The 17,853-nt window shown below is 34.5% G+C and overlaps 4 protein-coding genes across 7 annotated transcripts; 3 read left to right on the forward strand and 1 right to left on the reverse strand.

The window, feature by feature from the left end:
• Positions 1-3,522: 3,522 nt before the first annotated feature.
• Positions 3,523-4,575, forward strand: LOC140972807 (blue copper protein-like). The gene is made up of 2 exons (XM_073435239.1): positions 3,523-3,720; positions 4,005-4,575. Exons 1-2 carry the CDS (start codon positions 3,558-3,560, stop codon positions 4,493-4,495), a joined length of 654 nt encoding a protein of 217 aa, XP_073291340.1. The 5' UTR covers positions 3,523-3,557; the 3' UTR covers positions 4,496-4,575.
• A 3,207-nt stretch (positions 4,576-7,782) lies between these two features.
• Positions 7,783-8,671, forward strand: LOC140972809 (stellacyanin-like). Its single transcript, XM_073435241.1, has 2 exons — positions 7,783-8,012; positions 8,150-8,671. Exons 1-2 carry the CDS (start codon positions 7,856-7,858, stop codon positions 8,536-8,538), a joined length of 546 nt encoding a protein of 181 aa, XP_073291342.1. The 5' UTR covers positions 7,783-7,855; the 3' UTR covers positions 8,539-8,671.
• Positions 8,672-9,351: 680 nt separating this feature from the next.
• On the reverse strand, positions 9,352-14,470 carry LOC140972800 (pentatricopeptide repeat-containing protein At1g11290, chloroplastic). 4 transcript variants are annotated; one of them, XM_073435229.1, is made up of 4 exons: positions 14,346-14,470; positions 13,615-13,665; positions 12,423-12,499; positions 9,352-12,329 (listed from the first exon to the last, which is right to left on the reverse strand). In XM_073435229.1, exon 4 carries the CDS (start codon positions 12,095-12,097, stop codon positions 9,677-9,679), a length of 2,421 nt encoding a protein of 806 aa, XP_073291330.1. In that variant the 5' UTR covers positions 12,098-12,329; positions 12,423-12,499; positions 13,615-13,665; positions 14,346-14,470; the 3' UTR covers positions 9,352-9,676. The 4 variants fall into 4 exon arrangements, with proteins under 4 accessions (XP_073291330.1, XP_073291332.1, XP_073291329.1 ...); XM_073435231.1 differs by lacking the exon at positions 12,423-12,499; XM_073435228.1 differs by having other exon boundaries at positions 9,352-12,499.
• A 2,044-nt stretch (positions 14,471-16,514) lies between these two features.
• LOC140972016 (mavicyanin-like) lies at positions 16,515-17,799 on the forward strand. Its single transcript, XM_073434489.1, has 2 exons — positions 16,515-16,711; positions 17,292-17,799. The coding sequence occupies exons 1-2, from the start codon at positions 16,540-16,542 to the stop codon at positions 17,693-17,695; spliced, it is 576 nt and encodes a 191-aa protein (XP_073290590.1). The 5' UTR covers positions 16,515-16,539; the 3' UTR covers positions 17,696-17,799.
• The last annotated feature ends 54 nt before the right edge of the window (positions 17,800-17,853 follow it).

The following is a 17,853-nucleotide window of genomic DNA, read 5'->3' on the forward strand; positions in this document are numbered from 1 at the left end:
TTTTTCTACCGTTGGAAACTCTTTTATAGAAAAATATATATAAATTATTAATTTAGGTTCTTACGTTTCCGGGCTGGGTTCTGATTTAAACTAGCCTGAAGCCCAACAAATTTGGGCCTCTGAAGTGGGCTTACCTTCAGAACCGCTCCACAATCAGATCCAACAATTTTAAATGTTGTAGCTTAATGATTTATTTTTTTCGTTATTTGAGAATAATAAATATCTGGACAATTTTCATGAATTGACAACTTACTTTCCTCATATCTCCTTAGTTGAGTTCTTGATAATTTATTATGAAATTGATGTTAAGCAACCAGATTTTACATATACTAGTTGATCAAGACTACCTTTTTTGATAATTCACACTAAATTATATTGTTTTCATTTATCATATTATATATACACAGTAATAAATAACTTTGTTTGATCATTTATAACTTTCTTTATTCATACAATTTCACCCCTTTTGATTAATTTGAGGTGCCGTTAATACACATCAATAATATCAGACTGCGTTTCAATAGCATCTAGTGTCACATCATCAATGTTGATCGCGGCGTATATAGTTTATTTTTTGTGAGGATATGACATGTATAGTTTCGAGTCTAGCAAATAAGTGTATACATGGTTTTTAGTACAATTTTGTTTGTTCATGGATTTATCACGAGTCAAATTTGGAAAGAACTAAAAGTCTAAAATCAATTTGTGTGAATTACATAACGAATTATATTAATTTTTTTGATTATCAACCAATATTGTACCCATGTAGGAGGAATCCACTCTGAGTTGAGTGGATTTTTTATGATGATTTTCATTCTCCAGTTCAAATTAAATAGTATTTATAGAATTTGAAAGAAAAGTTCTCTTAAAGCAATATTGAATTGTCAAGTACTGTTGCGGCATTTTGGTGGATGAAAAGTTCAAATTTGCAACAAACTTTTTTTTTTATATTGGAATGAGATCTCTGCTACAATAATTAATTTAGTAGATGCATACATATATGACAATCTAAAAGTAATTTATTAAACAAATTGTATTACCTCTAAAGATTTAACTTCAGTTAATAGTATAGATTTGTGTATACAGAAATATATTTTATATAGCCGGATTGCTCGAATTCTTGAAATTCTAAGCATGATTAATGGTTATTGTATGATTTTAAAAGGTTGAAATAACATATCCATTTAGAGTTTGAAAATAATATCTTTTTAATCTTCAATCCAATAAACGTGACCAAATTTAAAGTGATATATATTATACGAATTGATTAGTGTACTTTAAACATTCCAACAATATCGTACATTATTGATTAGATAAATGATAATTAGCTGCCAAAATATGCATATGCAAAATTACATGAATTTAATTATTTGGACTTACGTCTATTAAACCAGTATTGAATGCTTTACTAACATAATCCATCGAAGGGCATGATAACTGCTCCATTTTTTCGCAATCCAATATCACATCTAAGGTATCCGGACAATGAAACCCTCGTTACTGTATGACTGAGCGCTTGCCGCTTTACCAAAAGCTATAGCTGGTGGTAATGGTACAACTCAAATCTTTTAAAACGCACAACAGCTCAAGTACCACGGTTCGATCGCTCTACCAAGCAGGGAAAATTATTGCATCCAATAATCTCCCTCCCAATAATTATACTCTTTGCAATCAATGAGAATCAAACCTGTGACCTTGGCTCTGATACCAATTGTAGGACCGAGCGCTTGCCGCTTTACCAAAAGCTATAGCTGGTGGTAATGATTCAACTCAAATCTTTTAAACCGCACAGCAGCTCAAACACCACGGTTCGATCGCTCTACCAAATAGGGACAATTATTGCACCCAACAATTACGCCTAGTAAATGCGTCCCCGTCACCTGGAAATTAAGCATTCATGTGCAAAAATCTAGCAAAACACATCACACCAATAATTAATATTAGTATAACATATAAATAACACCATATATTTCAAAAAAAGCATACAATATGTTAACAATATTTATTTATCTTAAAGGCTGAACGAAGCCACTACTATTGAAGCTCCCCCACTCAAGACATTTATGCTTCTTATTTCGTCGATGGATAAAAACATTATACTTTCTCTTGAGGTCTTTAAGTAGCTCCCAATGACTGCCTGGGTGAAGGCAAATCTACCGCATGGATATTTATTGAAACCATCGAACTCATCTACTGATCTAATCCAACTTGGGTTCACAGTATTAATATTCTTCTTCACTTTCCGTGGACCCAATATATCCACCACAAAATAAAAGTTTGCTGGTTTCAATTTTTCCATATTTACTTCTTCATGACCACCCGCATAGACTCCAAATCATGAAAAAAAATATCATCTGTCCCACAAAAATGTGTCAACCGAAATCCATCATCCTCAAGTATGATGGGATAAAGTTTCGAGCAGTTAAAGCCAGTGATCAAACAATACTCGATCCAAAATGAAAAAATGCACTAGTCTCTTGTGAACCACCATCCAAAATTTGTCGCTCACATGACCATCATATACATGTCTACTCATAAAAAACCACAGCAATTGATTCAAGTTGTTATAATCTTCACAACATCTAATCAAATTACCAAACTGTGTTTGTTGAACCAGTTGCTCCATTTCATTTTCATTCAAGAATGAAATGATATTATCACACGCATCCTTGTAATTAGCTGCCGGTGACAGCTTGCATCCAAAAACGTGATTACTTTCAAGTTATGTGGCCCAATGACTCTACAAATTCCAAATAAATAGTAAATAAAATAAAACTAATAAAATATTACAGGACATAATGCAAAAAAATAAAAATAAAAAATTGGCAGTTTTAAATTTAGATTGGTAAACACAAATGTTTTAGCCAATAAGTTGATTTAAATAAAATTAGTTAAACACCTTCTTTGCACACCCAACATACATGTCTTATGATCATATATTCAGCTAATTAATAACAATCAAATTAAATTGAGGCTTATATCACAACCAATTGTATATTTCATCAAAAAAAATTTATATATGTACTAGTGGTCAAGAATTCTTCATCCTTTTCCAAACTTTCCATGGAATTATTGTTATTTTTTTCATATTTTATATATATACAATTGATAAAAAAAAAAAAAAATTTGTTAGGATTTATTTAAGCCCATTTGACTGCTTCATATTTTTGTTGCCACTATTCATTAATTTATGAAACGTCAATTATATAAAATTATAACATAATAAAAGAAGATTTTGAGTTCTAATTTATTTCTTAATCCATCGGCTTAACAAGACAATAATTAAGGGCTAATTAATTAATTGAATTACGATATTTCTACAAGTCTTCTAGTTTTAACTAAATATATATATACAATATTGAATCTTTCATTTTTAAATGCCACTCTCTCGATTTGCCTTCCAATAAGTCAATATTCCCATAAATATGACCGACAAAACAAGATCGTGCTAGCATGTCAACTAATATTTCTATATACTTTAGTGGCTATAATCTGTATAACAGCGAAGAGTGCACCCCAAAATCCATTGCTTGTGGCAAAGAAGGAAAAAAAAAGCTATGGAAATGGCCGAAGCTATTACTTTTCTTCCTCTGCTACTCCATGTTTTTCCGGCAGTGTATGGCGCCACTATCTCTGTCGGCGGCAGCAGTGGATGGACGACCGGATTCAATTACGATTCTTGGGCTAATGGTCAAGCGTTTACAACCAAAGATGTCTTGTGTAAGTTCTTTTATTCGATCAAATGCATCAAGGATTTGATCGACCGCAAAAGATTAATTAATGACGCTATAACTTAGTGAATATGATCATAATTAAATGAAAAGTATTGCGTATTATATTTTTCCATATGATCTCCTCTGTTCATGATCTTTCGTGAAAAATAGACTAGTCTACCATATATAATTCTCTTTCTTTTTGTGTGCTATAATTATTAAGGCCAAAAATCGTGCATATCTCGCTAACGAGTAACGAAGATCTTTGTCTTCTGATAATACAATTCTCAGTGTTTAACTATGGCCCCAGCCATTCCGTAGAAGAAGTAAGCGACAGTGACTATGAAGACTGCAACACCAATAACCCCATTACTTCATACAGCCCCAGCCCAACTTCAATCACCCTCTCCTCAACCGGAACAAGATACTTCATCTGTCCCACATCCAACCACTGCTCTCAGGGCATGAAATTGGCCGTCACAATCACCAACGGAAGCAGCACCGCCACACCGCCATCACCGTCCACCACCATTCCGCCACCTCCACCTAGAAACAGTACTGTTCCTCCATCGCATCCACCCAGCACCATTGCGTCACCTCCACCCAGAACCACACCAACTCCCTCCCCCACCACCCGCTCATCGCCTCCCTCGCGTTCTCCACTCGCACCCACCAATACTCCACCTCCAGCACCCTCTCATGGCACAATTTTGGCTGCCCGGAATAGAATCTTTATTGGAATATTTCTTCTTATGGCCACATTCTTTGGGCTTATCAGCTAGGTAAGAGGCAGTGCTACGTTCAATATCTGACTTTCTTTTTCCCGTTTTGTATGCATGCATGCATGCATGTCCCGCCATGATCAGATATTAAATATAGTTTCTACTATTATTGATGTTATCGTATTGTAATTTGTTCCAATAAATATTTATATTTTTCAATATATTCATCGGTCCCAAAGTGTGCGTGTAGTGACAATTTCAATTAATGAATTAACGACTGAAATTTTAATGTAACAAAAATGCAACAGCCTTAAATTATGTGAATATGATGTAATATAATGGCCACTGACGTTATAATAATATTAAATCATAAAATAATTATGGTGTGATATATGTCATATGTCGATAAGTTATAAATTTTTAATCTTACAAAACCATATTAATTATTTATTGTCTTAAATAATTTTAATTGAAATTTATTTTTATAATATATATATAGTATGTCTACTTTTCAAAAAAAATAAATAAAAAATTTGCAGTGTCTCGTAAAACGTATGTTATCCTCTTGACTTTGTAGGAACTCGCCATATATATTTCATTGAAGTTGACTCTTCCAAGCATCTTCGTTGGCCAAAATTTAATTTGAAATTAGTACATTAATGACTATTAAAAATAGTCGAGTAATTTTTAATGAAAATAGTTATTATTATATCTTTTTTTTGTTAGTATATCATTATGCGTGGTAGCTGAAATTAATCATAGTAAGAAGTCATAAAACTATGAGATTAGCTTTAATATTCAAATAAATATATGAAAAAAATTATAAACCACATTTGAATAGATGACTAGATATAATAAATTTAGCTATAATTTAAATATCTAGATTTTTTTCTAACTATTAATTAAGATCGTGATTATGAGGCGCAACTACCATATTTGAATAATTAATTAAAATATGGCATAAGTTAACTTTAATTAAATAAAATCAGTATCTCAGTTGACGGGTTCACACAGGTTTTTTTTAAATTATTTATAATATCTGTTTTTCACGTCTCAATAATCAAGTAACTAACTAACTAAAAATGTTTATTAAAATTGAAAAATTTCAGCCGTTCCAAAGACATAATAATAATAATATTAACAACAACATGTCATGTAGGTCTCACATATATTTATTTTTGAGATGTATCAACTCTGTATATATTTACAATAAAAAATAATATTCTTTTATAGTAGACACAAATAGAATATTTGTCTCATAAAATTGATTAATAAAATCGTCTCACAAGAGTTTTTGGGTAATAATATTTAGACATGACTGGTAATTCGTTAAATAAACATAATATATATAATATTTTTAATGGTTAGGTAAGACGAACTATTTCGACCTCTCTTCTCGAAATTTTAATTCAATACATGCACATTTTTTCTATCCATGAATAATTGGTCGTAAAGATCTGAAAATTTGTTTAAGTTGATACAAAGAGAACAACGGGGAAAAAATTTAAATATGGTAAACGAAACGTGTATTAACAAAGAAGAAGAAGAAAATAAATATAATAGCTAGAAAATAGTAAAGAAAAGAGAAAAAAGAAAAAAAAAAAGAAAAAAGAAAAAAAAGGGAGACATGGATGTGTGTTAATTTAATATATAAATATAAGCGCTACTAGAAACGAGAAAGACAGCCGGTAAGGATGAGGACGACAGTAAAACAGAAATGAATAAATTAAACACATCTCTTACAAAAAATATTGAGGATTATTTCGATCATCAATAATAAATCACGTCGGCCAATATTATATATAGTTGGTGACCAAGATTTTAAACATCAAACATATTCTAATCATTTTTTTTAAACAAATTTCGATTTTAGTCAATCATCTTTCCATTTTTTTGCAATTTTAATCATTATTCATCGAGAGTATTGATCTGAAACTAAACATATCAGTGTCACATCAACTTTGCATTGATATCACGACCGCACCACACGTACATTTAAAAATATTCGCCCAAGATCCGTTTAATTAGACGAATGCTAACGTGGTGTGTACATTATTTCGCTTTTATTTATTTTATGTTTATCTTATAATTTAAGATATCTGATATTTGTGCAGGTTTAGTTGTGAACTCGTCATATAACAATTAAGTGAAAACTGATAAATATTACTGTTTTTTAATACCTTAAATTACTTTTGAACTTTTGAATTTTTCTGAAAACTTCACGTAATAAAGATGAAATTTGACTTCTAAACATTAAAGAATTTTAGGATGATCTGTCTAAAACAAATTGTAGATTTAAAAATAGAAAGAGATTGAGCTCACCCACCCCATTAGTAACTATTTGATGAAGTCAATAAGGAACAATATTTTACCTGAACTACCAAATAATTTGACCAAGAAAATAATACATCATGCCTACCTACTCTCTATCACGATATATATATATATTGATGAAGTCAATAAGGAACAATATTTTACCTGAACTACCAAATAATTTGACCAAGAAAATAATACATCATGCCTACCTACTCTCTATCACGATATATATATATATTGATGAAGTCAATAAGGAACAATATTTTACCTGAACTACCAAATAATTTGACCAAGAAAATAATACATCATGCCTACCAACTCTCTATCACGATATANATAGATAGACACACACACACACATATATAGCATCATCATGGGAGCATGGTAGGTGATAATAGGAATCATCCTGGAAATTTTAATTAAGAGTACATTGTCTAATTTTTATATTTTTCAAGAAAAAACTAGTTATTATTTTTTAAAATATATGAATGATCAACCATGATTTGAGAATGACTATATACGATAAAAATCAATAAAAAAAATTCTGCTAATTACGCGGTCGAAACATCTAATTTCGGAGATTTATTGAACAGGTAAATTAAATACTTGACGTAGTAATTGGATTGTTAATTCTTGTATTATGTGTACGTAAATAAAATCTAAGTGAAATAATCGTATTATTGTATTATGGGATAGTTAAATAAGATCTAAGTTAACTATGAGACGATAAGTTAAAACTAAATATTTAACTCCAAATATAGAAGTTTAAAATTAACTCAAGTTCACCAAAGTTGCGTACGTAGTACTACTATTGTAGCAGAAAATTTTAAATTTTATGTAGAAATAATTTTTTGCCTTGTAAATATTATATTTTAAAAAATAAATAGAAGGTAATTGATCATGTAATTAGTTAATATTTTTATTTTAATTTACACTCTCTCTTTTTTTTTTGACAATTATTTTACAGTTTCTTTAAAAAATATTGAAATATTTTCATGTCATGGCTGTCTATATAACATGCACGATGCACCAGTATATCCATTGCTTGTTTGAGTTTCCATCTCATAATATTAATTCTAGCCAAGGATCGATACGTATACAGAAATGGCCAAAGCTATCACTTTTCTTGCTGCTTTCCTCCTAGTTTTTCAGGCAGTTTACGGTGCCAACATCATTGTAGGGGGCGCCGGCGGGTGGAGCTCCAGTGTCAATTATGATAACTGGGCTAACGGCCAGACTTTTACCACCTCAGACGTGCTTGGTGAGTACTTCATTCAAAAGTATATTCCATTAAATTCGTTTGTTAATCTAGCTAGCTATATATATATATATATATATCATCGACTATTCGTGACGAAATGATTGTGATGCATAGTGTTTGTGTTAATTTATGTTCAGTGTTCAACTATGGTCCCTCCCATTCCGTGGACGAAGTAAACCAAGCTGACTACCAGAACTGCAACTCCGACAACCCCGTCTCTTCAAACAGTCCAAGCCCGACTTCCATCCCCCTCACCACCACGGGCACGAGGTATTTCATCTGTCCCGAATCCGATCACTGCTCTCGAGGCATGAAATTGGCTGTCACGGTCACCAGCGGAAGCAGCACCGGCACCCCATCACCGCCATCCGGCACCACACCGTCGCCTCCGGACTCCGGCACCACTCCGTCGACCCCGGAGCCTCCACCGCCCTCTGGTGATGCGACGGTCGTTCTGGCTGGATGGAACAGTTTGTTAGTCGGGGTGTTAGTCGTTGTGGCCGCCTTGTTTGGAGTGATTGGCTAGGGAAGAGGCAGTGCTTTGTTTGCTGAATTATGAGATTATTTTATTTTCCTATTTTTGTGTGTATAAACAAACTACTGGACTTTGTAGTTATATATATTTGAATTTCGATTTTATACATGTTGTCGTTTTATTATTATCATATCATAAAATATACCTTTGTTAAAATTAGAAGGTCATGCGATAGCCACCAAAGTTAGGAATCCTAGATTTAATTTGTCTCACTGCTGTATTATTTGGTCTTAAATTCTGCATGATAAATAATCTCCCAAACATTTAAATGTATTCGGACTCTTTGAAAGCAGTGATAACTGCTTCCCAAATTCAAAACCTAGTTGTAGTTTATGGTTTATTTGGAATTCAACATATGCGACGACATGCCAACAACGTTGCTCATAGTTTAGCTAAATTTGCTATGTCTTCTTCTAGTTATGTTTGGATCGATGTTGGTTTCTCTACTTGGTTACAACAACTTGTATTAACTGAGTATTTTTTTAAAAAAATAAAACGTTGAAGATTATATTTCTTATAAAAAAAAAAACATTTGTGTTTGCAAACTTAAGGAGGTAATCAAAAACCGTGGTTCCTTCAGATATTGCTTCTAAGTCAACGCAACAATTTAGTTAATCAAAGAAAAATTTGGTAATAACTAATTCATGCCTTGACAACTCATCTAAAACCAACCACAATAATCAATTAAAAGTCAATTGTTCCGGAAAAAATAAATGCATGATTTATTTTGGTTCTCGCTAGCTAGTTGTATGTCTCCATGTTGAAAATGCACGTTTAGTTAGTGCAGGTCCTGGTCCCACGCTCTTCACCTACAATGGTCACTCCATGACCTTTTTTCATAGGTGACAATAAAATAAAACCGCGCCGCTGCCTTTTCAGATCATGAATACTTCACTTCCATTTGCTGCTGCTATTCTTGATGATTACAGAATGGTTAAAGACACAGGTCCAGCATACAACCTGGGCGTACTGCACTAGTTATGTGAACCGCCAATCTTGAATCCCACCTTGTTTTCACCGTAACGCCTGATAGATTAACGTGAGATCCGTGGTTGGACATCACAGATTGTTGAATTCGACTTCTTCCAATGGTATTCATGAACAGATCAAATATGATACCCGGAGCAAGTCACCAATAATCTTTACACGAGCATGTTCCATTCTTGAAATGGTGGAACCTATGCATATCGCGGACAACTATCTCTCGTTTGGTCACAAGAGATATGTATTTTGTGGCATTGTGGCAATCTCCACAGACCCGAAGATTTTTCCTGATATGAATAGTCGTGCCAGGAATTGTATTCAAAAGTCCAAATGCAATGGCTATCTTCTCACTGTGAGTATTCAGCAACTGCTCCTGAACATCATCTTCGACATCATGAATAGAACTGGTATCAGGGATATACCCAGCCATTTTGATCCTATCGATCAATGTCTCAAGGTATGCATATATCTTCTTGGATTGAGGATGACTCGTGTTCCCAGAATAGAAAGTGTGAACCTCATTTTTCAAGTCCACTGTACTGCAACCAGGTGTTTTTCTAATCCCTTTCTTCTCCATCATGGTTCTTACTTTAGCAACTTTATCCCACATTGAAGCTAAGGCATAAATATTGGCAAGTAAAACGTGATACCCACCGTCATCTGGTTCTAAACTGAATAGTTTGTCAGCAACTCTCTCTCCTAAATCCACATTTTTGTGAATCTTGCATGCTCCCAGCATGGCACCAAAGACGTTGATCCCTGGTTCGACAGGCATGCATTGGACAAAATCCCAAGCCTCTTCAACTCTACCAGCTCGACCAAGTAAGTCAACCATGGCTCCGTAGTGATCCATCGATGGTTCTATGCCATATACCTCTTTCATAATGGTATAGTAGTGTTGCCCTTCTTTTACAAGGCCTGAGTGGCTGCAAGCCGAGATTATGCACAAAAATGTAACATCATTTGGATTTATACTCCCATTTCGGCACATTTCATCAAATAATTCCACAGCTTCTTTTCCAAAACCATGAGTTCCATACCCGTCTATCATAGCATTCCATGTCGTGACATGCCTCTCATCCATCATGTCAAAGAGCATTCTTGCTTTATTCACAGCTCCACATTTTGCATACATGTCAACAACGGCCGTCATAACAAATACATTCTTGTCCAAATACATTCGTATAGCCAGTCCATGTATCCAATTCGCTTGGCGTAACACAGATAACTCAGCAACAGCAGTGATGACGCTCACCAATGTGAATGAATCAGGTACCATATTATGCTGTTGCATTTTGCAGAATAGATCGATAGCTTCAATCACACGACCATTTTGTGCACAGCCTAATATTATAGCATTCCAAGATACAAGTGTCTTTCCTTCCAGTTTATGAAACAATTCATATGCCACATCAACCCTTCTGCACTTGCAATACATTGAAATCAAGGAGTTCATCACCGAGACATCCGAACCAAGGCCTAGCTGATCGACTAACTCATGAAGAAACCGACCATTCCGGAGATCACTCAAATCGCCACATGCATGTAAAGTGCCCATAATCGTAACATTGCTAGGCTTCAGTCCTTCACCCAACATCTTTTGAAATACATTAATTGCTTCTTCTGAATCCCCACTTTGAGCATATCCATCAATCAAGGAATTCCATGATACTACAGTTCTTGAATCCATTCCATCAAAAACCCGTCTTGCCGTCCCTATCAACCCACATTTTGCGTACATGTCCAACAAGGCAGTTGCAACATTTACATATGACTCCAACCCGCGTCTCATAACGTACCCATGAATCGATTTACCAATCTTTGAATTCCTAATATCAGCAGAGGTAGGCAATATAGAAACCACAGTAACTATATCAGGGCTATGCCCCTCTTCTTGCATTAAAATAACCAACTCCAACGCCCTCTTTGGCATTCTGTTTTGTGAAAACCCTCCAAGCACCGTATTCCAACAAACCAAATCTCTTTCAGGCATTCTTTCAAACATCTTATATGCCTCATGAACTAAGCGGCATTTAGCGTACAAATTCATCACACTGGTCATGGAAAACAAATTAGAGGAAAACCCATTCACTATCAACTGCGCGTGAATCTCCTTCCCTCTTCCAGCATCAAAACTATCAGCGCATGCTTTCAGCAAATAAGCAAAATTATACACAACCGGCGTCACGTTCTCATACTTCATTCGACAAAAGAACCTCAAAGCAGCATCTAGAGACGATTGTTGAATGTATCCTCTGAGTAGGGTATGGTATAGAGGGTCAATCTTCGATTCAATTGGCTCAAACACTTTGACAGCATCATTTAAGCTCCTGTATTTGCAGAACAAGCTGACGAGCTTGGTTTGGAACAAATGCTCGTTGTATAGGCCATTTTTAATTATAAGAGGGAGAAATTGATGGAGTTCTTTCATGGAAGTACACATCTCGAGGAGAATGGCTGCGGGGTGGGTGTATATGTGCGAAGGAATGTGGGTTCTTGGTGAAAGGAAAGGTGGGGCTGCGGAGACGGGTGACGGCATTGAGCGAGGAAGTAGGAGCGAGGTCATTGCGTTTTGGCCACCACTACGCCTAGGCACGGGAGAATGGGATGTCTTCTTGGTCACCAGTTAGCTCAGTCAAACACCTTCTAACACCTTCTAAGTGTATGATGCTATTTTACTTTTTTCTCCCGAAAAGAGAATGAATTACAAGTAGAGTTAAATGCCATACTTACGCAACATTCCATGGTTCTAGACTGAGGACCCTTAAAGAAGTGAGAGGATTCGTAGTAGTCAAATCCTTGCAAAAATTAAACAAGATGATGGCAGTAGTTCGAATGCAAACAAAGAAAGAGAGGGAATAAACAGACATGGGAAGAAGAAAAGGAATTACCAATAACTTCAAAAACTTTTCATTGCAATTGCAGAAACCATAAATATAGGGATCCACTCAATATAACTCAATGACTCCTAGAAAGACAATGAAAAGCGGATCGTGAAAATTGTTACATCCACCACTGACCACTCTACTGCTGAATTACTCTTTGTTCATAAATTAAAAGTACACTCCATATAAGGTGATAGTTCAATAACAATTTGAACTATGGTTTAGCATTCTTACACCCAAAGGTATATCGAGTTCAGGAATGCATAAGACCATTAAGATAAGTTTTGGTGGCTGAGTCACATTATCAAGTTCATTAGAGATAATCTGCCACTTTATCAGAGTCAAACGGTACTTAATATGCATCTCTAATTTAAACTAAGATGCTTCCTCTAATCTAAAAAATATTTTTTAAAGGATGTTTTTATGTCAACTCAAGGTAATGAAATTACCTTATAAAGCTAGGAATTCATAAATGCCACAAAATATCCTTCATAGAAACTTACTAATAAGTTTGCACATAGAAAGTAATTTGTGAAAAAAATTGTTTTGAAATCGATAACTATGTATTTGCACCGTCCAGTTTCTCAGTAATAAAAACATAAATGCTTGCTTTTCACTCCCGAAAAAGGACTTCAAGGGCCAATTTTTGTGGGCAGTGTCACTTTGGCAACAGAGAAGGGAAACTGGCGCAAGACTAAAACAAAACTTTTTTTCTGTTCCACAGAGCATAACAAAGCATCTCATGAAGGTAACTTATGTATGTAACACTTTTTTTTAGCACACATTTATTCAAATAAAAGGGTGTGTTAAATGGGTGGAATACACTCCCAAACCTATGAACTCATGTTATTTTTATTTACCATCAGCTTAGATTGTATTAGAGGTTGAAATAGAAATTACTACAATAGTTTACCTCGAATACATAACTCATGAATCTCCATGATTAATAGGGTATCAAAAACATCCCAACCGCATTCTAAAGTAATTACGCCCTAGATGGAATGAAATTTGCATTTTCCAAGCACGGCTTATTGAAATTTTCAACAATAATGGAACCAACCAAAAGGTCCAGCACATGGGTTTGTTTATTGAAATAGAACAAGATCCAGTATCAGTTAATCAAAGTTGGCATTTTGACTTGCATTCACGAGAGTTATTTTTACTAGCTCAAAATAATGAAAACGCAAATTCCCCTTACCTCAGTGTTGCTGCATTGCATCACAGCACACCCAACAGAAGCCCGATACTCCTGCATGGTATAAAAACCAAAAGTCCAAAATAAAAATATAATCATGTCAAGGTAAACGACGATGATGCTAACATTCAAAGAAAAACTTATTTTTCATTTAGCACCCGTTGTACTTCATTCGTGGGAAAATAACCAAGTTACTGAATCCAGTCCCTAAAGCTTTCAGTAATTTCTAATCAAGTTTCCAGAAGTTGTACTATCCAAGAAGAAAGTTATTTTTTTTCCTTTTTGCACTCGTTGGCTTCATTCATCTGATGAAAACACAAACAAACAAAATCCGAGGCAATGTTTGATTTTGTCTTTTGGGCAATTATTTGGACAAATGCACTTCGGGAGATTGTGTTGGACAATCACATGCATGATAGGTTTAAAATAGTATATCGAATGGATTATAATACAGAACATAGGAAGATATGACAATTGGGATTAATAAATTTTCGGGAGAGGTTTGTTTTCCTTTTGAAAGAATGCCGACTTTGCAATAGAAAGTAACCAAACTTAATTCAACAAAGTGAATTCAGTCCACGAATCCATTACACATACAACCATATAATTCGCAGTCCAAAAAACATCAATCAGTAAACCGCAACAAAACCCACAAATTTATTGAAATAAACGTAAAGTCGACCCAACAAAAGGCCCAAATCGAAACTTGGATAAATAAAGCAAGATCAGAACACCTGGAGGCGCTGAATGGCTCGCTGAAACGTGTGAACAGAAGATGAAGAAGAAGAAGAAGAAGAAAGAGTGGCCGCAAAAAGACGAGAAACGCGATAAAGTAGAAAATGGGGGGTGTTCCGGGAAAAAAATTATTTGATGAGATGGGCCGGGTTCCGCTTTACGTTGGGCTGAAACCCGGCACCAGTCCGTCAACCCCCAATTTATGCTGGGCCGGGTTCCGCTTTACGCTGGTAGCATATGAAAGACCTACACCACTTCTTCGGCGGATTTACACTGTTTTTTTAAATAATAATAATAATAAATAATAATATTTAATAACAAATAAATTTATAAAAACTAACAATACCAATTAGATATAAAAAATAAAAATTATAATCGAGATTTTCAGTGATGTTATATATTTTTGGGACTAACCAAACTAGTAGTATTAATGACATGATGTTACATATGTTTCACACAAAATATTAAAAATTTAAAATTAAAGCAAAAATTCTTAATAAAATAATTTTACGATTCATTTTTGTAAGTATTATTTTTATATATAAAATATTACTTTTAATTGCACATATAGATCGGGTCGGTCGTTCTCACAGATATAGACCCGTTAGGCTGTCTCACAAGAGTGAAAATATCTATTCTAAAATTAATAAAGAGTAAATTATAAACTCATGATGTTATATCATTCACTAGGCATCTTTTGGGATAAAACATCTCTTGGCTTTATAAATTATTTTTTGTTAGTTTTAATATCTGACGTCTGTGGTGGTTCACTCTGAACAAATTTCACATACATCTCTTGAGTTTATAAGTCACTCTTTATTAGTTTTAATATCCGACATCAGCAGTTTCAGTATTCAGTATATACATCATGCACCGTAATTCATCTTATAATTATGTTTTTTTTACACAATTATCGATACTAATCAAATGGTAACATTTTCTAGGTTGTTCATTTCGCTACATCGACTCTAGACGAGAACATTAATGATAGTTTATAAACTCAAGAGTTGTTCATCCCAAAAAACTTGTCCATTATATAGTATAACCTCATGACTTGATGAGCTACTATTTTTTAGTTTTAATATTTGATGTGAACCATTGTAACGATGCCCACCTTTTGAGAAGTCAATAATGTCAATGATAACCCATTCTAGACGATTTTCACATATCTTTCAGTATTGAATACAAGCATCATGCACATTAATCAAGTATTTAATATGTTTATTATACAATTATCAACACCGATCTGATTGCAGTTCTTTTCTATGTCATTATTTCGTCTACGCCGACTCTCAACGAGAGAATATAAATGTTAGATTATAAACACAAGAAATGTTTTATCCCAAAAAAATTGTCAATTGAATTATATAATCTCATGAATTTATAAACTACTATTAATCAATTTTAATATTTGGCGTAGTAGACCTTACTCTATTCATTAAAATGCAAGAAAAGCTGGTTTCATTAAGATTTGGCACGTTAGTTGACCCATCAACCCTTGTACTTATTTTTTAGTCCCTAATCTCCGTTTCTCCATATTAACTCACTAATCAATTAGATAATTGACCAAAACAATAACTAAAATAGACAAATTCTTCGATCACATCAAACAAGACACATGGGTGCATGGAGGTGTGGTGCTAGCTTTCGTTAAAATAAAAACATATATCTTATTTGAATTTTGAATAATACGATTAATATCGGTCTCTCTTAAATTGATTTTTTAATTAATACATATAAAATATCTTCTTAATTATAGATTATTTCAGCAATCGAAAATCGATTTCTTATTTGAAAAAACACAAATTTGACTCGTACTAAAATTTTCGAATCCTTCAAAAAACATTGACCTCAATAAAAGCAATAAAAAAACGGGAGAAATTGAACCAAAACTGATCCCGGTACCATTTTTCATTTATTAAACACTTCAAGCCATGTGTTGTACAGACAACGGGGCTGAAAGTCAACTATTCATAGCTTTTTTTTTTTAATACTAGCAATAAGTTGACCACGAAAAGAACCGTACCTGCGATGTACAATCATGCCTACCCACTCCCTCTCAGTTGTGTAAAATATTACGAAAGAATCTCAACTTTTTCCCACGCTTTCATGCCTATATAATATGTACGGTGCACCAGTACTGTTTCCACTACTTATTTGCATTTTCATTTCATATTCTTGCATATAATTGAAATGGCCAAAGTTATCACTTCTCTTGCTCTCCTCCTCATTTTTCCGGTAGCGATATACTGTGCCAACATTTATGTAGGCGACGACGATAGCAACACGGGATGGGGATGGAACGACCTTACGAATTATGCGGCTTGGGCGAAAGATAAGACATTTACAACCAAGGACCTACTTGGTTTGTTGATTTACTTTATCAAAATTTTTCTTCAGTACTGTTTTATCATTTCTTCACATTGAAGTTCCGGTTTCCTTTTTTTTTTTTTTTCATAAGAATAACGATAGTACGAGAGAAGGGTATTTTGAGAAAAGAAATTAGATGTGTCATACGAGATATTAAAATTAGTTATTTAGGGACCATCTTGTCATCCTCGTCCGATACCCGCGGTTTCGGGTTCGGAAATTCTCTATTTCTATTTCAAAGATATTAATGGGACAAGACGAGATTATTAATATTATTTCTGAGGTGGATTCGAGGATGTGATAGTATCTCTATCTCGAACTCGAGAAAATCGAAGATCCCGTCTTTATTTCGATTTTTTTGGTGGGACCCGGAACTTGTGGGATGACCCTCAACGTCATTAAGAAATTGTAAAATTTAGGCCCTGTATATTAGATCATGCATGCATTCTTCCTTGAGCCTTAAGTACTGATTTTTTTTCCCCGAAAATAAATTATAATTAATCTATAAACATAAAATATATGTAATTCGTGACAGATTCTAATGATTCGTCGCAATATTTGTGTAAAATATTCAGTGTTCCAGTATTCCGGCCGCCATTCAGTTGCGGAAGTAACCGAAACTGAATTCAATTACTGCGACTCCAGTAATCCCATTTCTTTGAACGACTCGAGCCCGACTGCATTCCCCCTAACAACCCCCGGCACAAGGTATTTTATCTGTCCCACATCCGGTCACTGCGCTGAAGGCATGAAACTGGCTATCACAGTCACCGACGGAAGCAGCACAGGTACATCACCACCCTCCGGAACCACCCCATCACCGCCATCGAGAACCAGACAATCGCCTCCGGACTCCGGAACCACCCCGTCGTCTCCGGACTCCGGAACCATTCCGAATCCCTCTGGGTCGACGGTCGTTTTGCCTGGCCGGAATAGTCTGTTGATTGCTGTGGCCACCTTGTTTGGTGTCATCGGCTAGGGAATAGGCAGTGCTTTGCTTTGCTTTGGTGTCATCGGATTATTAGTTGTTATTTTCTTTTCTTTTATTTTATTATTGTAGGATAAAATGATATTTTAATCGGGAATAAATTTTTCATTTGCTGAATTCATGTATTCATTTACACTATGTATGTCTCT

The sequence above is a fragment of the Primulina huaijiensis genome, chromosome 3 (genome assembly GCF_012295235.1).
Source record: "Primulina huaijiensis isolate GDHJ02 chromosome 3, ASM1229523v2, whole genome shotgun sequence".
NCBI lineage: Eukaryota > Viridiplantae > Streptophyta > Magnoliopsida > Lamiales > Gesneriaceae > Primulina > Primulina huaijiensis.

What these genes read in the sequence shown, in the direction of transcription:
- LOC140972807 (XM_073435239.1), top strand. Translation starts at nt 3,558, where the DNA reads ATGGAAATGGCCGAAGCTATTACTTTTCTTCCTCTGCTACTCCATGTT. An exon ending in TACAACCAAAGATGTCTTGT is followed by an intron (nt 3,721 to 4,004) that starts GTAAGTTCTTTT and finishes TACAATTCTCAG; the next exon opens with TGTTTAACTATGGCCCCAGC.
- LOC140972809 (XM_073435241.1), top strand. Translation starts at nt 7,856, where the DNA reads ATGGCCAAAGCTATCACTTTTCTTGCTGCTTTCCTCCTAGTTTTTCAG. An exon ending in TACCACCTCAGACGTGCTTG is followed by an intron (nt 8,013 to 8,149) that starts GTGAGTACTTCA and finishes ATTTATGTTCAG; the next exon opens with TGTTCAACTATGGTCCCTCC.
- LOC140972800 (XM_073435231.1), bottom strand. Translation starts at nt 12,097, where the DNA reads ATGACCTCGCTCCTACTTCCTCGCTCAATGCCGTCACCCGTCTCCGCA.
- LOC140972016 (XM_073434489.1), top strand. Translation starts at nt 16,540, where the DNA reads ATGGCCAAAGTTATCACTTCTCTTGCTCTCCTCCTCATTTTTCCGGTA. An exon ending in TACAACCAAGGACCTACTTG is followed by an intron (nt 16,712 to 17,291) that starts GTTTGTTGATTT and finishes TAAAATATTCAG; the next exon opens with TGTTCCAGTATTCCGGCCGC.